Consider the following 25,410-nt stretch of genomic DNA (forward strand, 5'->3'; position numbering starts at 1 on the left):
TACTGGGAGGACCTTGCAGGAAACCTCAGGTGGACGTGGCTGGCTGCCGACTCTACAGCCTTTAATCGCGGGAGGAGAGGGCAGCAGGCATGCCCGATACACTGGGTGCCTCCCGGAGGCGGGGACATGGAAGACCCCCCGCCCATCCCCCTCCAGTCTTCCTGAGAGGCTGCGGCCACACGGTCCTGCCGGCTTTAGCGGGCGCCCAGGTCCTGGGTGCTGGTGCTGAGGGTCCGAGGGGTCTCGCTCAGGTGCCGACTGGGGAACTGGGGACGGGATGGTTCACCGGTGGGCGAGGGGCAGGTCACAGCTCTACTCCAGTCGCCACCAGGGCCACCCCAGAAGCCTGGTGGCCAGCTTGCTCATCCTCCTGTCCGCACATCCCCCTGCCTCTTCCCCCAGTAAACCCATTCGTTCTGTCCTCGGGGCCATGCCACCTGCAACCTCCAGCCCCTGGCTCCCCACGCCAGCCCGTCACCCCCCTTCCCTTGCCTTGGGTGCCCCTCTTGCCCCTCACCTGGGGCCCAGCAGCCCTGGGACCATCCGTGTTCAGCGTGTTCAGTGACACGGCCCTCTTCATCCTGCAGGGGAGGGGTGGGGGTAACGGGGGGTCCAGGAGCGTCCGGCCCCTCCCGGGGAAGACTTCTCCGGCACCAGGTCCCATCGCACATGTCACAGGGCAGATGGAACCGTGGAAGGTTCCTGAGCAGATGTCAGGGCTCTAGGCCGACCTGCTCCAACACTCACCCGGCCGCCCCCGCTGCCCCCTCGCCTCGGAGTCGGGAGACCAGCTTCTCGCTTCCGCGTCGGAGCGACTCCCGGAGCGACTCTCGGATCTTCGACAAGGAGCTGCTCCGGCGAAGGGTCTGGGGGCGGGGCACACCGGTCAGCCCCCATCCCATCCAGTCCGCATCCCCACCCCGGGAGCCAAAGCAAAGCCCGTCTTTACCTGTTCTCTGTCACCGGCTGTGCCTGTGCTGGGGGCTGCTGGGGAACAGATGGGGACACTGCAGTGGGGACGCCGAGGAGTCCCCTGGGGGAGGGGAGCAGCGGGGCTGGGGCTCACCGAGAGGGGCGGGCAGGTCCTCCCTGCTGAGGATTTCCTTGTACAGCTCCTCCGCCTGCTGGTACTTGTTCTGCTTCAGGTAGGCTGAGGCCTGGGGGAGGGGGTGGCCTGGGTCATCTTGGCCCAACTCTGGGGACGTCCCAGGCCCTGGCACTGCGTCCGGACCCCTCCTCCCCGACCCCAGGAAGGAGCCTGGGCTCACCCCGCACTCAAGGCCTCGCCCTACAGCAGAGGGGGTTTGGGGCCCGGGGCCACCACTTCCCCCACCTGGGTGACCGAGGGCAGGGGACTTCCCGGCTCAGCCCGTTCCCTGCTCTACCTTGGGCCAGTGACATCACTTCTGTGTGCCTCAGTTTCCTCATCTGCAAAATGGGGCAAGGGCAGCACCTACCTCCTGGGGTCGTTTAAGCGCTGGACAGGAGGGGACAGTACTAAGGAGGGGCTCGGTGGCCCAATAAATCGCCGTGCTGTCTCCTGGCCAGTCTCCAGCTTCTCCGCCCCGGGAGCTGTTCACTCTGGCCGCGGCCCACCCGCCCATTTCCTGACTTCTCTGTCCTCCGCGCTGAGCCACCTCAGCAGTCAGGGCCCAGCTTGGAGTCTTAGGGGACACCTTCTCCGAGGGCCGGGCAGAGGTGGGGCTCCGTGCTATCCCACCCTCCAGCCAGTGGGCGCCTCCCCGCGGTGCGGCCCGTCAGTCCCCGAGGCCCCAGGACGGAGACGGCCGCGTGCACCGCGCCCTCACCAGGTTGTTCTTGGTCTTGGCCACGTTCGGGTCGTGGGGCCCGCCCAGCGCCTCGTAGATGCTCAGGGCGCGGGCGTAGTGCTGCTCCACCGCCTCGAACTTGCCCTGGTTCTGGCACAGCAGGGCCAGGTTGTTGAGCTGCTTGGCCACATCCGGGTGGTCGGCGCCCAGGACCTGGGGTCACGGGGTCACAAGTCACTGGGGTTCTCCAGGATTGGGGGGCCACATGATGCCAGCAGCCACGATGGGGGTCACGAGTTAGGGGTTAAAAGATCAGAGCGGACAGTTAGTTACATGGGGCGGGGCCGAGGGTAGAAGTTGCACCATCAAACTGGGGATTCACAGGTCAGAGGTCGTGGTGGTCCAGAAACTCACAGGGTACAGGGTAGGATGGGGCTGTGCTGGTGGTCACGTGGGGTTGGAAGGTCAGGACATGGTGGGGGCATATGAGGTGAGTCGTAAGAGAAGGGGGTTAGAGTCAGGAGTCAGGATCAAGTGGAGCTCACAGAAGGTCAGGGTGGCGGGTCACGGGACTGGGGGCTCACAACATGAAATGGGAAGGGCCACACAGGACACGGGACTCCCTGGGGCTGGGCAGGGGGACGGGACCTTCTCTCGGATCTCCAGGGCGCGCTGGCACAGGGGCTCTGCCTCCCGGTATCGGCCCCGCTTCCCGTAGAGGACCGCCAGGTTGTTGAGAGTGGCGGCTACCTGTGGGGTCAGGGAGGTAGGTCAGGGGAGGCCCAGTCCCCCAGCCCACCCCCCCTCCCGGGCCCCCACTCACGGCAGGGTGCTCGGGGCCCAGCGTCTTCTCCCGGATGTGCAGGGCGTCGTGGAGGAGGTCGGTGGCCTCTTTGTACTTGTTCTGGTCCCTGTGGGGTGGCCCAGGAATGGGGGGGTCAGCCAGGCTGGGGTAGCAGGGGCCACGGCCTGGGCTCATCCTGGCAGGCCCAGGGACCTGGCTGAACCAAGCATGGCTGGCACCTTTCAGGGGTTCCTTCTGGGTCTTCCCCCACTCAGGTCTACACAGGGTCCCTGTACCCCCAAATCGCTGCCAAGCCTCTGGCCACCCCACGTCTCTTCCCCACTCTGTTGGGGTCTCTGATGTCCATCCTCTGACTCCTTTTTGCCTGGTCTAGGTGGATCTGTCCCCCCTCCCCACCACTGGGTGCCCCACATCGGCAGAGCAGGACACCAGGGTCCCCCCCTTCCACCCAACAGGTCCCTGCCCTTGCTGCCCCCTCCAGCCCTGGCCGGCTGCAGCCCTCACCGGTACACCAGCGCCAGGATGTTGAGCATGGTGGCCACGTCAGGGTGGCAGTGGCCTGAGCTCCGCTCCAGGTCCTCCAGGGCCTGGCGGCACAGCGGCACAGCGACTTCATAGCGGCCCTGCCCCGCGTACTGGATCACGAGGTTGTGCAGGGTCCGGAGGCGGGCTGGGATCTCATAGCCACCCTGCTGAGCTGCTGCGGCCCCCACTGCCTCAGGACCTGGGGTGGTGGGCACCGAGTCACACGGCAGGCCTCCTACCCCTCCAGCCCCTCATGAGGGGGTAACTCCCCTACCCAGAGCTGCGGCAGCCTCGCCACCCACCTGGCCCCTGGGACCCTGGGCCCCGCACTGGCTCCTGAGATGGGGTCACAGGCGTCAACTGGCCCGTGGGGCTGTGGACACCAGGGCCTGCCTAACTCCACAGCTTCCAGCCTCACCTGCCCGCTGTCACCCCCCACAGCCACCTGCTTCACCCTCCTGATGCCCTGCCCTGACCCCCCAGCCCCCGCAGAGACCCTGGGGTCCAGCAGCCCCTGCCCAGCCTGGCCTTTCACCCTCCGTGGCTGGGCTCCCCCGCCCACCTTTCCTCTCGTCGTCCTCACTGGGAAACAGGGAGGCCAGGCTGTCTCGGCGAGGCGGGGACTCAGGCTGCCACAGCGAGGACACGAAAGTGGGGTGTCATGTGGGTTGGGGGCATGTTTCAGAGACTGGGGTCCCAAACCACAGGGTTTGAGGGAGGAGGTGGTCTCGAGGCTCGGGGGTCCCCTGAGGGCTTGGGGAGGGTCTGCAGGCTTCGTGGAAGCTGGGGGGCTTCTGCAGAAGTCCGAGTGGGCATGGGGGTGTGGGGTTCTACAGAGGAGCGGGGGGTCTTTGGAGGGTCCAGCGCACTGGGGGCTCCGGGGGAGGGTTGGGGGGCTGCCGCCTGGCCCGGCCCCGCGGCACCTGGCTCTCCGCGGGCGGGTCGTACTGCCGCAGCTGCCCGAGGAACTCCAGGTGGCTCTTCTCCTCCTCCAGCTGGGCCACGGCCTCCTCGCTGGCCCGCAGCCGCCGCTGCGTCTCCTCCAGCTCCTCCCGCAGCCACGCGTTCTCCTGGGCCAGCCGCCGGGCCTGAGCTCGCAGCCGCTGCTTCTCGGCCTCCAGCGCGCCCACGTGCGCGGACAAGGCCAGCAGCACCTGCCAGGGTGGGGAGGTGAAGGTGGGGGCCTGGTCCCTACCCTGCCGGACAGCCCCTGGCCCAGCCCAGGGCCTCAAGTCAAGCCAGGGCACCCCCACTCTATCCAAGATCACCCAGATTCTGCAGAGACCCCTCCAGTGTGGCTCCAGAGATGCTCAGAGGCTCCCAGGGTCCCCTCTGACTTCCCCCAGGCACACAAAGTATGCTCAGGGACCCATCAGATCCACCCATGTCATCCCAAAGTTTCCCCGGGATCCACAGTTCTACAGAAGGATCCCAGCTGGTACAGGGGTCCCTGTCACATACAAAGACCCCCCAGTGCAGCCCAGGGACCCCCATCTCTGGCCTAGGGCCTCCCCTACCCAGGCCTGGCTCACCTAGGCCTCCCTGTACCCTAGGCTGCCCCCTCACCCTGGGCCTCCTCAGGCCCGAGCCCCATTCCCCCCAGGTGGTCCCCTCCTACCTGGGCCTCGCCCAGCCCCAGCTCGATGGCCTCCAGCGAGTGGCTCACCACCTGCTGCTTCTCTTCCAGCAGCTCCAAGCCAGCCACAGGGCCCTGTCCCGTCAGGGCCTCCGCCAGGTGCCTGGCCAGGCCGTGGTGCTCCGCCCGCAGGGCCTCCAGCCCCTGCACCACTTGTCGTGTCTGCCGCACCAGCTCCTCAGGGCTCAGGCGCTCTGGGCCCAGCCCCACGCTTGCCGGGGCTGCCACCTGCACAGACATTGCTGCTCCTGGAGGGTGAGTGGGATCTGGGAATCACTGCCAGGCCAGGCAGGCCGGCCCCTCAGCCTCTGCGCCATCCCGGCCAGCAGGACCCATCCCGGCCAGCCCTCTGCCTCCGTGCTCTCCTCACTCCGGCCAGCACCCCGTCCCACACCCATCCTGGCCTCCCCGAAACTGGAAACGTTCTAGGCCACCTTCCCCTGTCCCCTGACGGTGACTCCAGACCCCCACTGTGTGTAATTAACCAAAGGAGGCAACCGCGGTCTTGCCCGCAGCTCACCTGGCTGGCCCTCCCCACCCCGAGGACCCCACACACCCTGGCCCAGAAGTCCCGGCTGTGGGACCGGGGACTGGAGGTGCCCTCCTCTGCCAGCGTGCAGGGCGGGGCGTGTGGAGGCGGCGGCCTCTCTGTGAGCTCATTCTTAGGGTGTTTTTGTTGGGAACCAGTCAGACCACTGGGGGTGGGGCGGGAGGAGAGGGCCAAGGGGCTGGAGGGCCGGAAGCAGAGGAGGCCTCCAGGTGGGGGGGGCAGTCAGGGAGGGGGCCCCATGGGTCGGCTCTCAGGGCCTGGGGAGCTGACAGATCCAGAGGGAACGGGGCTCCGCCCTCCACTGCAGACAGGCCCAGCCAGCCCAAGGCGTGTTGGGACACACGTGTGGCAGGCGTGGCCCATGGATGTCATCATCCTGGCTGTGTGACAGCTGAGGTTCTGAGGCCGAGATTGTACTGGGTGGGGGTCTCATTTGTGGGACTTCGTGTGGTTGTGAGTGACAAGGTCAATGCCCCTGGTGATGCCTCTGGGGCGTGTGTGCACACACACACACACACACACTCTCCTCTCAGAAATAGACCTCAACAATGCACACCCTCTGGTCTTAAAAACACAACGCACCACACACATTCTTACGTCAGAAATACGACACACACATTCTTCTTTCAGAAATAACACCTGTACACTCCAATTTTAGAAGTACAACTCAGGTATATTTTCCTTTCACAAATAAAAGGCAACATATGAAGAAACTCCTTCTCTCCCCCCTCATCTTCAAAAATACGACCAACTCCAAAATCACTCACGTTCTGACTGTCTCCTTGTACTTGTCGCCATGACACACGCCCTGTCCCACACTCGTACGGTCCCACAAGCAGTCACCTCTCCATCATCTGCCTTCTCCAAGCACCCCCCACCCCCGGATTCACTGTGGCCCCGTCCCCATCTTCCCCACTTCCTCCCAGACCCCCTACCCCCTGCCAGGTCAGCTGAGGATTCGCAATCCTGCACGTATGTGGCGCACACACAGATCCACGGACATGCACATGACCCCTGAACTCAGATCATGTTATGCTGTCACAAGTGGGTGCCCACGGCACAGATGGCTGTGGAGATGCGCAGCGGCAGTTCCACTGTGTCCACCGGAAGCAACCCGGCGGATCCTGCACCCGCTCTCATGCTCACGGTCACATACACTCAGATACACAGTAAGGGCAGGCGTGTAATCCTGTGGATTTTACACACGGCAGGCTCTCGATCACTATCAGTCTCTCTCCCTATGTAGATATGTGTGTATATACGTATGTCACACCATACCTAGCCACACACACAAGCCCCATAAACAAAGACAATCACACAAGTTCATCAAGTCATTCTGACAACCACAACCATCATTCACACAATTCCGCCGACGTACACAACCTCCCACAACGTCACGCACAATCTCAGACAGCTGAGCCAAATGCTCCAGACACAGCCTCGCACACACCACCCACAGCTGGACGCCACCAGCCACAGTCGGTAACAGTCACAGCCACGCATCCCTTGGGCTGTTCCCTCCATACACACCAGCTCCCACCCTCATCCAGCGCCCCCAGCGGCAAACCCCCCTTCACGTCCTCGGCCCCGTGCGCACAACCACCCAGCTGACAATGACCATCACAGTCACACTGCACACATCCATGCTGTTCCACACACCGGCCCACCCACCCCACTTTCCAGGTAGAAAGACAGCCACACACCCGCCTGGTCACACTCACATCTAATCCTGCTAGACACAGCCACCCCCCGCCAGCATCACAGACACACCATCAGAAGTCGCCCACATTTTCACAGCACCGAAACACTCCCACACCATTCACAGGGTCCCTCTGTGCCCTTGCAGGGTGACACCGACGGTGCATCTCCCTTTCACACCCATACCTGCAACCTGACGCCATCACACACTCTGGAGCTTCGCATACCCTCTCTCATGCACACACACCCCCTCGCAGGCAAGAGGTCCCCACCTCGGCCAGCCCCCCAAAACCACGCGACTTGCTCCTGGGCGGCGGCCCCGCCCCGCGCGCCGTCACAAGAGCCCCCTCCCTCCCGAGGCCCCGCCCCGGCCGCGCGGCTGTTTACCTGCGCTCGGGGGAGGGGGCGCGGCCCCGGTTGGGCCTCCAGACCAGGGGAGCCCCAGGGCGGGCAGGGGGCTTCCCGGGGTTCCAAGGCCCGTCCCCATCGCCAGGCCAGCGGGCCCAGGGGTGCGCCAGGCGCAGCTCCCCGCCCCGGCCCCATCCTCGCGGCCCCCGGGGACTCCGCCCCGCACTCCCGCGCCCACCTGATCGCCGACGGCTCGGGGCCCCGCTGCCCGCGCTGCGCCCCCCGCCTCCGTCCCGCGCTCCCGGCGGCGCCCCGCGGCTCGGCCCCGGCGGCTCCTCCGAGGGGCGGGGCGGCTAGGAGCCACGCCCCCAGGTGAGGCCGGCTCCGCCCACCCCCCGGGCCCGGCGGGAACAGCGGGACCAGCGGGCGGAGCCCGGGGCCTCCGGGGCACGTCGAGCCCGAGGATGCTCGAGGCCTGAAACCGAAGCCGGAATCTTGGAAACTCGGAATCTTGGAAACTTTGGCTGCCAGACGGATGATCTGCCGCCGGGCCTTTGCCTTGGCCGTGCCCCCTGCTCTCGTCGTCTATCTGGTCTCTTCTCAAAGGCCGCTTCCTCCAAGAGGCCTCCCTTGCCTGCCCCATTTCTGAATTACACCCTCCGCCGCCAAACGTGCCTCATTTCTCGGCTGGATTTGGTTCACAAAACTTTTCAGGGCCCAATATTATTTCAGGTCACACAGCACATTATAATGTTACGTCACGTTCTTGGCGAGGTGACGTGATGGCTAAAGAGTGGCTCCGGGTTCAAATCTGATTTCAAGACTGGCTGTGCAGGTCTTGGGCAAGGAACTTAACCTCTCTGTGCCTCCCGCTTTTGCTAATCTGGAAAATGGAGATAGTCAAAGGCGGCGAGGATTGAGTGAGTTCATACATGGATAGGAAACACTTAGCACATGCCAGCTACCGATGGCGTGATGTTATCGCTTCTCCCAGGCTAGAAAGTCCGCTCCCGACGGCTGGGCTCTGGATGGTCCGCGCTCTATCTTCAGCGCTAGAACAGAGCCTGGCGCAAAGGAGGTGCCCAACAAATGTTCGTTGCATGACTGAATGAATGAATCAAGTCCTGGAAACGTAAACCGGCTAAAGCTGGGCGCGCGGCATAGAATTCGGTTCAATGCGAGTTTTTGCGAACTCTGACGGTAGCCGGGCCCCTGCACATGGATATATAGGAACATAGGATGCTTCCAGCAGAGGGCGCTGCCGGCCCGCGGACCAGGCCCAGACCCCGCGCGGCTCCTCGGCCTCCCGCAGAGCAGCCGCCGACCTGCTCTCTACTCATCAGTTCCTCGAGCCCCAGGGCAGATGCTTCCTCCTCCGGGAAGCCCTCTTGGACCACCCCAGGCTGGATGAGACGCCCCTTCCCGGCTCCTGCAGCCTCCTGGGCTCCCACATCCCAGCCTTGCCCTCTCTGGGTCCTCAGCGTCTTGAGGATGGCTTTGCCTCCCGCGCTGGACTGTAAGTCCGAGGAGGGGATGACTGACCAGGGCAGTCTCACCCGCTACTGTGTCCCCAGGGCCACGCAGCACAGGCTGAACACAGAGAAGGCACTCCGGAGAATGGGTGTTGACTGAATGACGGAAAATAAGACGCCACCCACCATGCACACTCTCACTTTTCCAGCTTATTTCTAGGGAACGGGGTAGAAGGGAGCAACTGAGTCCCTCCTCTTCCCCCTCCTGCGTTGTTTTGGCCTCAGGACACTGGACGTTGGTTCTGGATCTGCCACAGGCTTACTACAAGGCAGCACAGGGACTGGAGCCTGCGCGAATCCCTGCTCCGTCATTTGCTGGCTGTGTGACCCTTGAGCCAGGAACTAACCTCTCTGGGCCTCAGGTTCCTATTCTGTAGAACAGGACTCACAAGGGTAACCTACTTTGCGAGGCTGTTGCGGGATTAACGAGTAATCTCTTTAAAAGGTTTAGCACTGAGCAGCGGGTGGTCACGCCGTGGGGATGGGGGTGGGGGTGGGAGGGGGTCGGAGCCAGCTAGATCTGAGTTCAAATCCTGGTCTCGCCATTTCCTTTCCGTGTAACCTGGGGCAAGCAATGATTTTCTGAGCACGTATATCCCTGTCTGTTAAGCCAGGATTGTCACACTCATCGCATAGCTCAGTGTTGAGGATTAAATGAGATAAAGGCAGAAGGTGGCCGTTTCTTTAGGCCGTCCCTGCGCCAAGCTCTTTGCACAGCACCAGTGAGGGCGGGAGTTTCTGAGTTCTTACCCAGGACGGGCCTTACGCCAAGGCTTGTAAATTAGTCCTCACACCAACCTGATGAGGTCAGTGCTATGATTATCCTTGTTCCACGGGTAAGGAAGATGAGGCACAGAGAGGTCAAGTGACTTATCCAAGGTCACACAGCCAAGGAATAGCAGAGCCCCGGAGTCCATACAGGACCCCAGAGGTAGGCACTATTGCTAGCCCCAACTAAAGATGGGGAAACTGAGGCTCGAGAGGAGGAATCCCTTGCCCCAGACCACAGCCAAGAAGGCACTCAACAAAACTCCTGTCCTCTCACTGAGGGCCTCAGTTTGCCGTGTCAGGAAAACGGGCGGATGGGTTGGGGCCTTTTTGATTTTCACCTCTTGGCCAGTTTTTAAAAAGCTCCCCCTGCCTTTGTTTAATTTACAGAGTAATGCACTGTCAGAAAGAATGTCACAGAGAACAGAAGACTAGTCTCTCCTTGGTCCCTAGACATCACTCCCACCAGCAAACATGATGACCCCTTTCTTTCTTTTTCTTTTGAGGAAGATCAGCCCTGAGCTAACATCTCCTGCCAATCCTCCTCTTTTTGCTGAGGAAGACTGGCCCTGAGCTAACATCCATGCCCATCTTCCTCTACTTTATACGTGGGACGCCTATCACAGCATGGCTTGCCAAGCGGTGCCATGTCCGCAGCCAGGATCCGAACCGGTGAACCCCGGGCCACCAAGAAGAAGAACATGCGCACTTAACCGCTGCACCACCGGGCCGGCCCCCATGACCCATTTCTGATATCCTTCCAGAGGCATCCCAAGGGCACGAATCGTGTGTGGCTGTGTGAGCGTGGTGCCCATTTAAGAAAAACGGAAATGAGAAAAATCTTTACCCACGGAGGGAGAGGGGACGGCGGCCTTGACACTGGGTGTGGTCATGCGACTTGCTTTGGCCAATGGCCGAGGGGCACCAGGGACGCCGTGCCAGTTCTGAGCTTCGATCTTGAACATTTCCTTTTGTGACCTGGCCTCGGCATGAGAAAGACCTCCCCTGCATGGCCCACACCATACGATGTCCACATATTGTTAAAAGATAAACTGAGGCATGGTAAACATTTTAAGAGTTTATTTGAGCAAAAATCGATTTGAATCAGGCAACGTCTGATCTAGCCAATAGAAAGGAGCTTCGAGGAGCAGGACAAAATGAAGGACTTACAAGAAGGGAGCAGGAATGAGGAGGGTGTGTTAGGCCAAAAGGCAGCTTGGTGACTCAGGTCACTTTCCCTGATAGGGGACATCAGGGGTCTGCCAAGCAGACACCGAGGGAGGGCTGATCAGGCGGTTCCTGATGGACGGGTTTAAGGTTCCATTTTTAAAAAATTGTCTTTATTTATTTATATATTTTTTCTACTCTTTCTCCCTCAATCCCCCCAGTACATAGTTGTATTTTCAGTTGTGGGTCCTTCTAGTTGTGGCACGTGGGACGCCGCCTCAGCATGGCTTGATGAGTGGTGCCATGTCCGCACCCAGGATCCGAACTGGCGAAACCCTGGGCCATTGAAGCAGAGTATGTGAACTCAACCACTCGGCTGCGGGGCCGGCCCCAGGATTCCATTTCTGGGAGAGCCGAAACTGTCATTAGGTTCAGTGAGTATGAGGGGCTTCTGGGAGGTGACAAGGTCCTGAAGGTGGACCCCTCACTAGTGGGATTGATGCTTTTATAAAAGAGATCACAAAAAGCTCCCTTGTCCCTTCTGACACGTGAGGATAGAGGAAGCCTGGGATCTGGAAGAGGCCCCTCCCCCGACCCCACTGGCACCTTGATCTCAGGCTTCCAGCCTCCAGAACTGTGAGTAATAAATTTCTGTCATTTGTAGGCCACCCTGTCTGTGTTACGCAGCCCGAATGGACTCAGGCTCTTAGCAATTATTCCAGAGCACTACATATAGATTAGCTTTTTCCCCTTTTCACAGCTACATATTATTCCATTAGGTGACATCTCATCTTTTGTCCATTCATACATAAAAAGATTTTTTAAAAGCCACTCCTCAGACAAAGAAGAAATGAGAACAGAAATTAGAAAATATTTAGAAGTGACAGTCATCAGACTGCTCTATAGAAAAACCTACTAAAAACACTCTCTTGCTGCCTGTGACCATGCGAACAAATCTCAGTAGACGGAATGTTGAGCAGAAGAAGTCAGACAGAAGAGAGGACAGCCTGTGTGATTCTATTTACACGAAGTTGAATCACAGGCAAGACTGATCTATGGTGTTAAAAGCGAGGATAGTGGTCCCTTTGGAGAAGAGAGGGGACACTGAGTGGGAGGGGGCATGAGAGAGCTGTCCAGGTGCTTGGTCCTGGTGAAGCTTCCTCAGATGGACACATATATAAAAGTTCATTGTTCTCATTGGGCACTTTGCTGAATGTAAGTTATACCTCAACAAAAAGGTAAATTTAAGAAACTAAAACATGAATGAATGTGACCATCCAATGCTCCAAATGTAACATTTTCAATGTAAAGAGTAAATTTGAAATGTTAACAGAAAGTGAAAACAAACCACCAAAAAACAAAACAAAACAAAACTGAGATGCAGCTAAAGCAACACCTAGAGGAAAACGTATAGCCAAATTCATAACAATGGATTTGGAGGGACTGGGCAGGGCAGGGCAGGAGAGGAGTCATGAAAGACTATCTCATTTGCCTGTCTTCCCCGGCCCCACCACCACATGGGCCTGACGTCCAGTTGGTTACAGGGCTGCCGCAGGCCTGGCCTTGCTGTCAGGGAACAAGAAGCAGTGGGCAGGTCCTTAAGGCTCTGCTTCTGGGGCTGACTATGATTTACAACTCATCTTCCCTGAATCACTTGGCATCATAGACCACAAGGACTGGGAGAGGAATTTTGGGGTTGGATGAGGAGAGAGTTCTGGGGTGGTGGGCCATGAGGATGGAGTGCCGCCTTCCAGACTCTCTCCCGGAGGTGGCAGCCCCATCCCCAGAGGAGGGACAGGGACAGGGGAGGTGGTAGGAAAAAGGGGGAGTTTGGGAGCAGAGTTGCTCTGCAATGCCAGGACCTTGGGGGTGAAGGGAAAAGAGTACAGGCTCTGGAATTCCAGAATACTGGCTGTGAGCTTGGGTGACTCCCTTGCCTTCTTGCAGCCTCAGTGTCCACCTTCTGTAAAATGGGGCTTCAGCACGAAGAGGTGGGATCAGGAAGAGGTTACGAATACAAGCTCAGGGCCTGATGATCTGGTCCAGTCTTGTTCTGCTACTTCCCAGCTGTGTCACCTTGGGTAAGTGACCTGACCTCTCTGAGCCTCATTGTCAGGAGTGTTAAATGAGTTAATATATGTAAAGTACTTAGCATAGCACTTGACATATAGGAGCGCTCCATAAGAGTCAACTATTGTGGTGGGGACTGCGGAGTGGCCAATCAGTGTCCCTGCTAACCTTCTGCTAGCACGTCCAGGGAGCATGGTTCTGTAGGTGGGAGGGGGCAAGACCAGGGCAGGAGAGAATTCGGAGGAGATGGAGGGTAGGAGGAGGGATGGACAGGCCTTGGAGACTGACGGGCTCTGGGGAGGGGGCTGAAAGATGTACGATGGGGGTCATCCTGCTCCCCAACACCAATTCTTCCTATGAGACTCAAAGAAGATAAGGCGGGTAGAGCTCAGGACGCAGGGTCCTGCTGGAGTGTTTGATTGGCTCACCCTGATCACATGACTGGACTGTTGCTGCAAAGGATCCTGGGAAATGGAGTTTTTGACATTGTTGGCTTCTTCAAAGGAGGCTGTCATCAGGTGGGAACGCCCCAAGCACAGAAAGGGCTTCTGACACTGTGTGGCCAGAAAGAATGTCAAATGTCCCCACAAGGGCTTCTTAGGGGTCCAGGGGGCCCGGCTGTGCCACCCACCAGGTCTCTCCCCTGCTGACAACACTCAGGGGCTCCTATCCCACCCACAGAGGCATGGAAACTCCTCCTGTCCCCCTTCCATCCTCATCTTCTTCCTCCTGCTCTCTCCTCTGCCCCATCTGCTCCAGTCCTCCAGCCTCCTCCCTGTCTCTCAGATATGCCAAGCCACACCCACCTCAGGGCCTTTGCACCTGCTGTTCCCCTTCCATATCCCCAGATGGCTGGCTCCCTCCTCTCCTTCAGGTCTCTGCTCAGATGTCACCTCCCCACGGAGGCCTGACCTGACCTCCCCTGCTGTGCCATCACTCATCTGTCACCCTCTTTCATTTTCCTTCAAAGCCCTTATGGCCCCCGACATCACAGCATATGGTGACTTGGGGTGAGTTCTGCTGTGTCTCCAGTAAGTGCTTAATAAATAATTGGTGAAATGGTAAATGCATTATGATTCCAGACCAATTCCTTTTAGTTCTCCATGCCTCAGCTTCCCTAACCGTGAAGGAGAACTTTGCCACTCTGACCTTGCCGGGAAGGGACAGGTGGGTGGAGAGCTCAGGGGCTGGGCCCCAAGGAGAAGTTTCCTCTGCATCCCCCTCCCCACCAGGAGTCTAGGGAGATTCTAGCAGAGAGAGCCCCGTTTCCCCAGGTCAGCCCCGACTTGCCTGGGAAGAAATGGGGGAGACCCAGGAGGTGCCAGAAAAGATGGAGACCCCGGGAGGAGCGAGGACCCCCAGAGGGAAAGGAGTTTTCTGTTCTAGGTTGCAAACCTGGGGGCTCCCTGGGCTCGCTCGTCCTGAAATCTTGGCGCCTTCCAGGCGGAGGAAGCAGCTTCCTGTAGGCCCCCCTTTCACCGAATCCCCTCTTCAGCCCTTGAGGTCCCCCCTGGTCACACACTCGGTCACACACTCGGTCACACACTCGAGGCGCCCGTAGCTCCTGCTCCGCCCGAGTCGCCACCCAGCCCCCTTGCCCTGCGCGCCCGGCGCCTCCCGGGCCCGCGGCTGCCCTTGTAAGGAGGCGAGGCCGGGGACACCCGAGCCGGCCGGTTATAATTAACCCGGACACGTGGCGACCCCTCCCCCGACACCTGCCCCCGCGCCCCCCATCCCGCCCCCATCCCGCGGGGCTCGGCCTCCGGCAGAGGAGACAGCGCAGCGCGCGCTCTAAAAATAACCCCGGTTCCCGGCAGAGTCCCCGGGGCGTCCCCTCCAGAGCGGAAACCTCCCGGAGGGACGGGGACTGCAGCGGGGCGGCGACCACCGCCTCCCACCCCGGCATTGAGTTGGAATCTCCTCCGCTCCGTCCAGCCTCAGTTTCCCCCACCTCACTCCCCAGGAGGAAAGTGCATCCAGGCACAGGCTTCTGGGGTCAGCCTGCCCTGAATTCCCACTCCTGCTTTGGTCATATGCTCCCTATAGTCGGGTGACAGCGGGCAAGTCACGGCCTCTCTGGACGTCTGTTTCCTCTTCTGGAAATCCAGATTCCTGGCTCTCCTGGGGCCATTGCGAGGTATCCCCACGTGCAGGGCCCAGGACACACTGCCATTTCCCAGGGTCAAGGCCACCCTGGCCGAAGAGAGGCCTGTACGTGCCTGGGACATTTCTTGCCACCGTCTCGTGTCCCTGACTGGGGGCCAGCTGTCCCCGCCAGCCCGACTCAGCACTTGGTCGGGGGATCAACTTGGAGGGGGTGGCCAGGGCCCAGCCCCTGGGGCAGCCCATACAAGGCCATGGGGCTGGACGCAAGGCATGCCTGGGTCCAGGATGGGCCCGGTGCCCAGGGAACCGGGGGGGCAGCTCAGCTGCTCTCGGGGGCCCCCTCCCTGGGGGCAGCCCCTCCCAGCCAATAGCACAGCCCGGCCCCCCCTATATAAGGCCAGGGCTGGAGGCCCATCCTTCGGGTCAGTGTCACCTTCCAGGATAGAGACAGCCCCGTTCAGCACAGCCCAGCCAGGTACCGCTTGCGGTGGGACTCCGGGTGGGGGCCAGAGTGGGGGTGTCCACGGGGGCCAGAGACCCGCCCGGCTCTGGCAGGGGTCTCGGGGATCTGCCCGACATCCTCCTGCATACAGGTGTGCAGGAAGATGGACCTCTTGTCTGGGCATCCCCTCCACCTGCGAGCCCCCCGCTGGGGCTCGCGACCTCTGCAGCCCAGGGTCCTGGGGAGGGACCCCAGAGACAAAGGAGTCTTGACAGCTGCCAGCTGTCATCCCCTGCAGGGGCTGCGGGCCCAGCCTTGTTCCTGACGCTTTGTCTCCAGAAACGGGCTGCCACCAGACGTGCGAGGCGCCTGCGCCTCACCCGTCCAGGTCCACAAGGGCGGGCGCTGTGGGTTCTTTGGGGTTTCAACCCTGTGGGTCCCTGTTGTGTCCCACAGCCGTGCGACCTTGTGTCTGACTTTCCGTGGCCCCCGGGAGTGCCTGTATCCTGCATGTGTCCCAGAGCCCGGGGGTGTGTGCCTGTGACTTTGTGGTTTGATCTGGGGGTCCCAGATCGCATCTGGGGGGATGTGAGCGTGTGTGGCTCTGGGGCTATTTCTGCTCGTGTCTCCTGGGCTCAGGGCCCTTTCCTGGGGGTGGGGGTGGGGACGCCCTGCGAAGGGGTCTTTCTGGGCTGGGAGCTCTTGAGCCCCAGGGCCTGGATGCGTGTCCGCCCAGCCGTCCTGGCCCACCTGTCTCCGGCCTGCTGAGCTGGCGCAAGCTGAGCCCCTGGAATGTGGGCAGCGGGTTCGGGGGGCGGCAGCTGGCGGGGAGGAGCCTGCCAGCCACTAAAAATAAACCCAGGCCCTGGACAGCGGCTTCAGAGGGCTTCGTGGTCCCCATCCCCCACGGCCTGAGGCCTCCGCCTGGGTCCCCGTCTCCTTCCCATCATCCTCCCCGCTTCCCACTCCTGGAGCCGGGAGAGAGGGTCCCCCCCCAGCACCGCCGCTGAAGGGTCCCTCCTCCCTCCTGGGTCTTGCAAATAAAAATAATAACAAGAACGGCAGCCATCCCTTCTGGGTACCAGTTCCCAGTCCCATGCCGGGACCTGTGCCTGAATTCGAAGAATCCGCCTGGGAATCCCAAGGGGAAGGCTCAGTTCACAGGAGACAGAGGCTCAGAGAGCTGAGCCACTGGACTAGGGTCACACAGCAGGGAAACAGCATGGGTGGGATTGGAACCCAGCCCTGTCGACCCCAGAGGCTGAGCTTTTCTTCTCACCTGAGCCCTGGGAGAGTTGTCAGCAAAACGAGTGAGGCCAGGCGCCTGGCCCTCCCTTCCACGCTGCTCCTCATCTCTTTGACTGAGCACCCAAGAACCGTGGCAGAGAGGCTGTCCCCTCTCTGGTCACACACTCATTCCCATCAACACCGTCCACCTTCTCTCCAGCTCCTCACAGAGACCTTGAAAATAACGATGATGATGATAATAATAATAACGGCTGAGCAAAATAATGCTTATTGTGTGCCAGGCACTATTCCAAGCGCTTTATATAATTAACTCATTTAATCCTTCCAGCACCTCCATGAGCTGAGTGCTCTCACGATCCCCATTTTACAGATGAGTAATTCGAGGCACAGAGAGGTTAAGCAACTTGCCTAAGGTCACACAGCTTGTTGTAAATGGCAGAGCTGGAACTCAAACCCAGGCTGTTTGATTCCAGAACCCATACTCTTATTCATACCGCGATGACTACTCTGGCCCAAGGGGTTCCCCTCTCCATTTTCCAGCTGGAGAAATTGAGTCTTTAGCAAGGTCACTAGACCAGGGTCACCTGCCAGGATTTGGCAGAGCCAAGATCCTAACCTGAGACTCCTGATGCATCTTGTCAAGATGCAAGAGCTCAGAGAGGGGGCTTCCTCTTGCTCCAAGTCACACAGCGCAGAAGTTAGGCCTGACCCTCAATGCCCGGCTCTGTGCCCTTGCTGGTCTCTGCTGGCCACAGGCTGACCTTCCTCTCCTGGCCTGCCCCCCCCAGGCCCCCAACACCGCCGCCATGCCGTTCGGGAACACCCACAACAAGTTCAAACTGAACTACAAGCCCGAAGAGGAGTACCCGGACCTCAGCAAGCACAACAACCACATGGCCAAGGCGCTGACCTTTGACATCTACAAGAAGCTGCGCGACAAGGAGACTCCATCGGGCTTCACTCTGGATGATGTCATCCAGACAGGTGTGGACAACCCAGGTAAGCGCGTCACAGGGAGGAGGTGGGGGCTCAGGGAGGGGCTGCCAGGCCTCCATCCCACCTCCTGGGTCCTCAGTTTCCCCACCTAAAAAATGGGCCCCCCTGGTATGGAAACATCGGAATCAGCGCCCGACACAAAGTGAGCTCTCGGGACCTGACAGGGGGTGCTATTGGTGCTGTGCTCGCTCTCCGAGGGCCCCCGCGAGGGCGAGGGGAAGTGGTGGCAGGGGCTCCGCTCCCCGAATTCGCCTGCGACTCATCGTAGCCTCGAGGGGAGAGGCTCTCTCTTTCCCGGCCTCTCTCTCCCCATCTCGGAAATAACTGGATCTTTTAAGCCTCTGCTTATCTGTGGGAGCTGATAGTTGAAGGTTCTGAAAATTTTTAGGCAAAGCCTCCAGGATTTGGGGACTCTGAAATGGGAATACTTTTCGTACCTTGTCACTGGCCCCCTGAAACTCCCTTCCTGCTCTGCTGGGCCCCCCAGCATTCTTCTCTCACCCCAGATGCCACCTTGACCTCTCCCAGCCTTCCCACCCTGTCCTGCCAACCCTCGGCCTTCTCACTTCTGACCCAGAGGTCTTAAATGAACCTCTGCTCACACACACACACACTCGTGCGTGCACGCACACACAGACTACACTGGACCCGGGAACCCAGGCCTTCCCTGCTGGGGACAAGCACCTCTGACCCCACCCTGACACCCCCAGGTCATCCCTTCATCATGACCGTGGGCTGTGTGGCCGGTGACGAGGAGTCCTACGTGGTTTTCAAGGAACTCTTCGACCCCATCATCCAGGACCGGCATGGGGGCTACAAACCCACCGACAAGCACAAGACTGACCTCAACCACGAGAACCTCAAGGTCGGCTGCCCCCAGCGGAGGGGAGGGCTGGGGGACAGAGGGCAGAGGGAGCAGGACGGAGGTGGAGAGAGACGCAGAGACACAGAGATGGAGAGAGAGACAGAGGGAGATGGGAAGAGAGAGAGGGACAGAGAGACACAGGGACAGACAAGGAGACGGGGGGGGGGCAGAAGCACAAATCAGACATGTAGAGAAGGGAGAAACAGAGGCACAGAGAGAGGATGGAGAGGGTCAGAGATGGGAAGACAGACAGGGAGAGAGAAGAAGAGAAACAGAAATAGGGGGGAAGAGAGGTTTGGAGAAAAAAATAGGGACAGATGAGAAGACAGCAGCGAGCCAGAGAGGATGGAGGATCTGGGGGAGACGGGCTTGCTGGGGAGGGGGCAGCTGGGAAGGCGCGCCCAGGAGGGTCCACCAGGCCCTGACCCCCACCCGTCCTCCAGGGTGGAGACGATCTGGACCCTCATTACGTGCTCAGCAGCCGCGTCCGCACTGGCCGCAGCATCAAGGGCTACACGCTGCCCCCCCACTGCTCCCGCGGGGAGCGCAGGGCGGTGGAGAAACTCTCCGTGGAAGGTGAGACCCCTACCCTGCCCACCCTGGGCTCACCCAGCTCTGGCTCTGCTCCTCCGTGGGCAGGTCTCTGGCTCCCTGGGCCCCCATATCCCAAAACACGGAAGGAGCTTGGTAAATAATGGCTGCTTGGTGAGTGACAGCTGGCAGTATTACCCCTGGTGGAAGTCTGGGGGGCTGTTAAGACATGAGGGGCCTTGAACAGATCCATGCAGATGCCCACCTGCACCGGAGTCCTGACATCCATGCATCCATGCATCCATCCAACCATCTATGCATCCACCCATGCATGCATCTATCCACCCATGCACCCATGCATGCACCCATGCACGCAACTATCCATGCATGCATGCATCCATCTATCCATCCATCCAACCATTCATCCATCCAGCAAACATTTACGGTTCTTATGGCCCTGTGTGGGGAGCTGGGGCCGCCAAGGTGAATAAGATGGACAAGGTCACAGCTCTCACAGGGCTGTTAGCCTGCTGCGGAGATGAGAAGAAACACAGAAACCAATCAAGCAAAGAACAAGATAATTCCAAAGTGCCATGAAGCCACGAAACAAGGGGTGTGGCAGAGGATGACGGAGGGGAGCTAGCTTAGAAAGGAGGGTTTGAGACCTGATTGACAAGGAGGAGCCTGCCGTGGGAAAAATTCCAGGCAGGTGGAACAGCAAGTGCCAAGCCGCTGAGGTGGGAAGGTGTGTTGGAGGAAGAGCAAGGAGATCTGAGTGGCTGAAGCCGAGCGGGCGAGGGGGAGAGGGGAGGAGTTGAGGACAGAGGGCTACAGGCGGGCAGGCTGTGCAGAGCCTGTGGGCTGTTGGAAGGTGGAAGCCATGGGAGGGTGGCGCGCAGAGGAGGGACTGGTTCAGACTTCCATGGATCCCTCTGGCTGCTGAGTGGGGAAAAGACTGCCAGCAAAGAAGGAGCAGAGAGACCAGGAGGGGACAACCGCAGTGGTCCAGGCAAGGGATGAGGGATAGCAATGGGATGCAGAGAAAGAGTGGGTATGTTTTGGAGGTAAAACCAATAGGACTATGGTTGTTCCGGTAAATGTTTAACAACTGGCTCTCAAAAAAAAAAAAAAAAAGCCCTGATTTGCAATGGCTGCCAATTTCTGTGGGGTAAATTCTCCCACCACGGCCAATTGTAAGTTATCAACGTGACGTCATACAGAGATGGGAAGAGACGCAAAGAGATGCCAGGCAGCAAATCATTATATAGTATTTCCGCCACACAGATATGATAGATGAAAGTGGCTTCAAGAATATAGATGATGGTAAATGTAGTAGAATAATTAGGAAGTGATAGTTTTGAGGATTTATTACCTTTGTTTTAAGTATAATTTAGTCAATTGTAAGTTTACATATCTTATTTTTAACAATATACTATAGTATATAGCATAGTATAGTATATATATATAGTATAGTATACATATAGTATATATATAGTAATGTATAAAATGTATATAAATATGTATATATTATGTAAATATTATGCATATATACATATATTTATTATCCACAAAACGTATAATTATTATGCATAGGAATATATGCGAATCCTATATATACTGTATGATAGTAATTTTGACTGATGGCTCCCCAAATTCCTGAGACACTGACTTTCTGGAGTGGGCACCGGGATAGTGTCGCTTGCCGGTGCACTGGATGCGAGGGGCAGGGTGGGAAGGGAGAGTCCACGTTTTCCAGCCTGAGCACTTGGGGTGGCTGTTCCGGGGACCCGGGCAGACAGGGGAGGAGCATGCTTCAGGGGATGTCATGAATTTGGGTTTACATCGCGTATAGTCGCCTTTAGGACCTCCACGGGGCCAAGGTCCAGGCCTGTTAGGGACAGCAGTGAGGGGTCCCTGGGCCCCCACACCCTGCTTGAGGTGGGCAGGCTGCTGACCACGCTGCCGTGTGGCCCCTCAGCCCTCAACAGCCTGACGGGTGAGTTCAAGGGGAAGTACTACCCTCTGAAGAGCATGACGGAGCAGGAGCAACAGCAGCTCATCGACGACCACTTCCTGTTCGACAAGCCCGTGTCCCCGCTGCTGCTGGCCTCAGGCATGGCCCGAGACTGGCCCGACGCCCGTGGCATCTGGTGAGGTGCCCCCTGTCCCAGGGCAGCCCCTTCCCCCCAACCCCCTCCTGTCCCCCCCTCACCTTCCTCCTCACTCCTCCACCAATGTCAAGACCCTACAAATAATGACCTTGCCAAGTGCCCCAGAAAATGATCTTGCCCCCCCGCCCCTGCCTTCCCTGTGATCTGTGTGTCACATTTTGGGAAACTTGGACCAGAGAGGTGGCAGTTAGGAACTCAGGCTCGAGCCAGACTCCCTGGGCTCAAATCCCAGGGCCGCCACTTAGCAGCTGTGTGACCTTGGGTGCATTATTTATTGTTTCTCTGCCCCAGTTTCCTCCTGTGTAAAATGGACATCACACTAATTCATAGCTGAGGATTAAATGAGCTCACTTACGTAATGTACTGGAAACAGCACCCGGTATCCAGGAAGTGCCAGTCCATCTCGGCTGTTAGTATGATCTTTACCACTAACTATTGTTGCTAGTTAGGCTTTCCATGAATCTTTGAATCCCTGATTCTCAGAGGCAGGATTTAAAAAGTTTTCCAGAATCTAGGTTTCAAACGGTTTGAAGCGTCTGGGTTCTAAGTTGGCCAGATTGGATGAGTCTAAGATTTCAAGATTTTAAATATTTTTAGGTCCTCAGATCCCACTCATTTCAGATTCTGTGATTCCGTGGTTTCAAACATTTCCAGATCCTGAAGTTTTATGACGCTAAGACTCTGTTCCAGAGATGTCACAATGTGATGGGAAGGTTGTCTGTCCTGAGACCAGATGTAGGATTTCCAAGATTTATCCATTCTGATTCCAGGCATCTATTTTTTAAAGATTCTGAGATTCTAAGAGTCAAAGACTTAAGACCCTAAAAGCCCTTGATCCCAGGATTCGAGCTTTCACACGCCCTGGGACCGTTAGTGTCCGCAGGCTTAAGCTTCTGCGGTTTTGAAGAAGCCGATGATGTCGCGCCTCCTGCCCCACAGGCCCGCTGCCCAAGGGCGGGGGGCATGTGTTTGCAAGAGGGAGGAATGGGGTTCCCGCGGAGCTGATTCCTTGGCCTCTTGCTGCCCCCCACCCTAGGCACAATGACAACAAGAGCTTCCTGGTGTGGGTGAACGAGGAGGACCACCTCCGAGTCATCTCTATGGAGAAGGGGGGCAACATGAAGGAGGTTTTCCGCCGCTTCTGCGTCGGGCTGCAGAAGGTGAGGGCCTGCCGCTCACTGACTTCTGACTCCACCCTGTACGCCCCCCAACTTCCCAAGGCCCCGCCCCTCGGGTCCCGGCTCCTCCCCATGCCAAAGCCCCGCCCCCCAGCACCCCCCCCCCCACTTCCCAAGGCCCCGCCCCTCGGGCCCTGGCTCCTCCCTATGCCCAAGCCCCGCCCCCAGCACTCGCCCCACCCACTTTCCAAGGCCACGCCCCCTGGAACCCGGCTCTTCCCCTATGCTCAGGCTCTGCCTCTAAGAACCTGCTTCCAAAGCATCTTCGAGCCCAGCACCCTTGGAATGCTTGCACTGTCTGTGTCATGTGGCCCCTCCTCACAGAATCTCCTCCCTCCTGGGTTCCAGCCCCGCCCCCTCGGAACCTCGCCCCCACTCACATCCTCACGCCTTGTCCCTCCGAACGCCCTCCCGGTCGCGCGTGTGTTTGGCGACCCCCACTGGCACTGACCCCTGGTCCTCTTCCCCCTGCCTCAGATTGAGGAGATCTTCAAGAAAGCCGGTCACCCCTTCATGTGGAACGAGCACCTGGGCTACGTGCTCACCTGCCCATCCAACCTGGGCACGGGGCTGCGTGGAGGCGTGCACGTGAAGCTGGCGCACCTGAGCAAGCACCCCAAGTTCGAGGAGATCCTCAAACGTCTGCGCCTGCAGAAACGGGGCACAGGTGCGGCCCCGCGGCCCCGCACGCGGCGTCTGGGGCGCGCCCTTTGCGGCGGCAGAAGGGAAGCGGGGGCATCCCTGCGGGTTCTGGGGTCGGGGAGGCTGCCGCTCTGTGAGCCTCAGTTTCTATCTCTGCAAATGGCCATCAGCACGCCTTATTTCATAGGAGTCAATATGACAGCATCATGGTTGTACAATATACCTTGTGTACGTCCCCGGCTTCCTAGGGGCCTCAGTTTCCCATCTGTAAAGAGGAGGATGGTGGGGGTTCGATCCCAGGCAGCCTGGCTCCGGAGCTCACTCTTACCCACCATGCTATATTTTCTTGTTGGATGGTTGAGGGGTGAGGTACCCAAAGCCGGAGACGGGGGAGCTTGAATAGACAGACGTCTAGGTGCTCTGCGTGCACGCAACCTGTTACACAGTGGGCACTCAATACATGCGGCTGTCGCAGTTGGCACGGGGGCCGCGTCCCGACCCCGCCCCTGCACGTCTGCTTCCTCCTCACGCCCTGCCTCCTGTTTCGGCAGGGGGCGTGGACACGGCCGCCGTGGGCTCCGTGTTCGACGTGTCCAACGCCGACCGGCTGGGCTCGTCCGAGGTGGAACAGGTGCAGCTGGTGGTGGACGGTGTGAAGCTCATGGTGGAGATGGAGAAGAAGCTGGAAAAGGGCCAGTCCATCGACGACATGATCCCCGCCCAGAAGTAGGCGCCCCGCCTGCCCGCCGCCGCCGACTGCTGGAGGCCCAGCCCCCGGGAGGCCCGGGCCCCCTGGAGGCCCGCCCCTTCGTCCCTGGCCCCGCCCCTTTCCTCCGGAGGCCCGATCGTGGTTGGGTCCACCCGGGGCTCTATCCATCCATCTCGGAGTTCCGATTCCAACCACAATTCCAACCAATGGGCTCCATCCTCTGGGTTCTGGCCAATAGGAAGCCTCCCTCACGCGCTCTCCTTTCCCGGAGCTCCGCCCACCACCTGGAGCTCTGGCTGGTGGAGCTCCCCAGCGCATCTGGGGCTGGTGCTTTTTCTCCACTCAAAGCAACAAATAAAAGCAATGGTGGCCTTAGCTTTGTGTGCGATGCTTATGGAGGGAGGAGAGACTTTTGCAAGTGGCCGCTGTGTGACTTCGAAGTGGTTCGCCCTTTCTAGGCATCTTTTATCACATCTCTAAAATGAAGCCAGGTTAGGGGACAGAGTCAAATCCAAAAATTGTAAGGCTCCGTGGGGGAATCTGAGATCCAGAGAGGTGTGGCTCAGTGTCACATAGCCAAGCTTGGGCCCTTCCCAAACTCGGCTCCCGATCACTCAGGCTCAGATCTCTAACACAGGGTTCACTCCAGGGAGAAATGCAGGCCCAAGAAAACGTCTAAGACTTGAATGTGGCCCCCGGGCCTCCAGTTTGAGACCTCCCGTGCATCTCATCGTATATACCTCATTATGCTTTTCACTGGCCGCCTTCTGTGCTGCGTGACTTCATCCCTCTGTAGCTGCTACCAGTCTTTTCAACTTCCCTAACCTGGCTCACGAACCTGCCATGGCTCCCCGCACCTCCTAGAACGCACTCCTATTATTTGCGATTCTTCAAGGTCAAACTGCAATGTGTACCCTTTGCTGAAGGCTCATCTTTCCAGTTCTTTCCCCATGATTCCTATACACACTTTCTCTCCTTACACCCAGCAATTGCCACCTCAGTGTCTTTGCTCCAGCTCTTTCCTCCTCCAGACTGGGGCTTGGGTCAGAGCACTCCCGTAAAGTTTTTGGGGACGGGCCTTCTGGAGAGCTCGGTCCCAGGAAAGGGCCGTGGGCGGAGCGGGCCCCGATAATAGAAGTCAAGAAGAATCTGAACACGTATTGGGTGTTGGCCACGTCAATCACTTCTACGGGCCCCAGTAGGCTGAGGCCTCTATCCGCCAGGGCACACGGTGGGCCCCCAAGAAGGCGAAGGTTTCGGAAGGAAACGTGAGGCAGAGTAAAGAAGACGGAGCCCTCCGCGACCTGGAGGAGGCGCTTTTTCAAACCTTAAGTCACACAGGTAAAGAGCTCTTAGGGATCAAGAAATCTACTCTCCGTTGGACAGAGGGGAAACTGAGGCCCAGGGAATGTCCCAAAGAGTTCCCGGAGACATTACTGAAACGAGAAGAGACCCCAAAGGTCAAGGCAGGCAGGACCTGTCAGACGCTGGGACGTCCCTTGAAATATTGTCCCCAACTGCAGATCCCATCGCTAACTCCAGCTCCACCTCCCAGGCCACACAGACCACAAACACTGCAGCGGGGAGGGTGGGAGCCAGCCAAACCCGCAGTCCGGGGATCTCGCAGCTAGCACGCTTGTCCTGCCCATTGCGC

At 58.9% G+C, this 25,410-nt stretch overlaps 2 protein-coding genes across 3 annotated transcripts; one reads left to right on the top strand and one right to left on the bottom strand.

The window, feature by feature from the left end:
* Positions 1 to 40: 40 nt before the first annotated feature.
* On the bottom strand, positions 41 to 7,485 carry KLC3 (kinesin light chain 3). Of its 2 annotated transcripts, none has more exons than XM_046682578.1 (13): positions 7,371 to 7,485; positions 4,718 to 4,983; positions 4,023 to 4,253; positions 3,662 to 3,728; positions 3,079 to 3,298; positions 2,593 to 2,680; positions 2,418 to 2,519; positions 1,809 to 1,982; positions 1,067 to 1,157; positions 950 to 984; positions 748 to 866; positions 518 to 581; positions 41 to 266 (listed from the first exon to the last, which is right to left on the bottom strand). In XM_046682578.1, the coding sequence occupies exons 1-13, from the start codon at positions 7,468 to 7,470 to the stop codon at positions 195 to 197; spliced, it is 1,629 nt and encodes a 542-aa protein (XP_046538534.1). In that variant the 5' UTR covers positions 7,471 to 7,485; the 3' UTR covers positions 41 to 194. The 2 variants fall into 2 exon arrangements, with proteins under 2 accessions (XP_046538534.1, XP_046538533.1); XM_046682577.1 differs by having other exon boundaries at positions 950 to 987.
* Positions 7,486 to 15,295: 7,810 nt separating this feature from the next.
* On the top strand, positions 15,296 to 24,131 carry CKM (creatine kinase, M-type). The gene is made up of 8 exons (XM_046684471.1): positions 15,296 to 15,449; positions 17,453 to 17,663; positions 18,371 to 18,525; positions 18,969 to 19,101; positions 21,035 to 21,206; positions 22,264 to 22,387; positions 22,883 to 23,072; positions 23,599 to 24,131. Exons 2-8 carry the CDS (start codon positions 17,471 to 17,473, stop codon positions 23,775 to 23,777), a joined length of 1,146 nt encoding a protein of 381 aa, XP_046540427.1. The 5' UTR covers positions 15,296 to 15,449; positions 17,453 to 17,470; the 3' UTR covers positions 23,778 to 24,131.
* Positions 24,132 to 25,410: the final 1,279 nt, after the last annotated feature.

Source organism: Equus quagga, chromosome 13 (assembly GCF_021613505.1).
Source record: "Equus quagga isolate Etosha38 chromosome 13, UCLA_HA_Equagga_1.0, whole genome shotgun sequence".
NCBI lineage: Eukaryota > Metazoa > Chordata > Mammalia > Perissodactyla > Equidae > Equus > Equus quagga.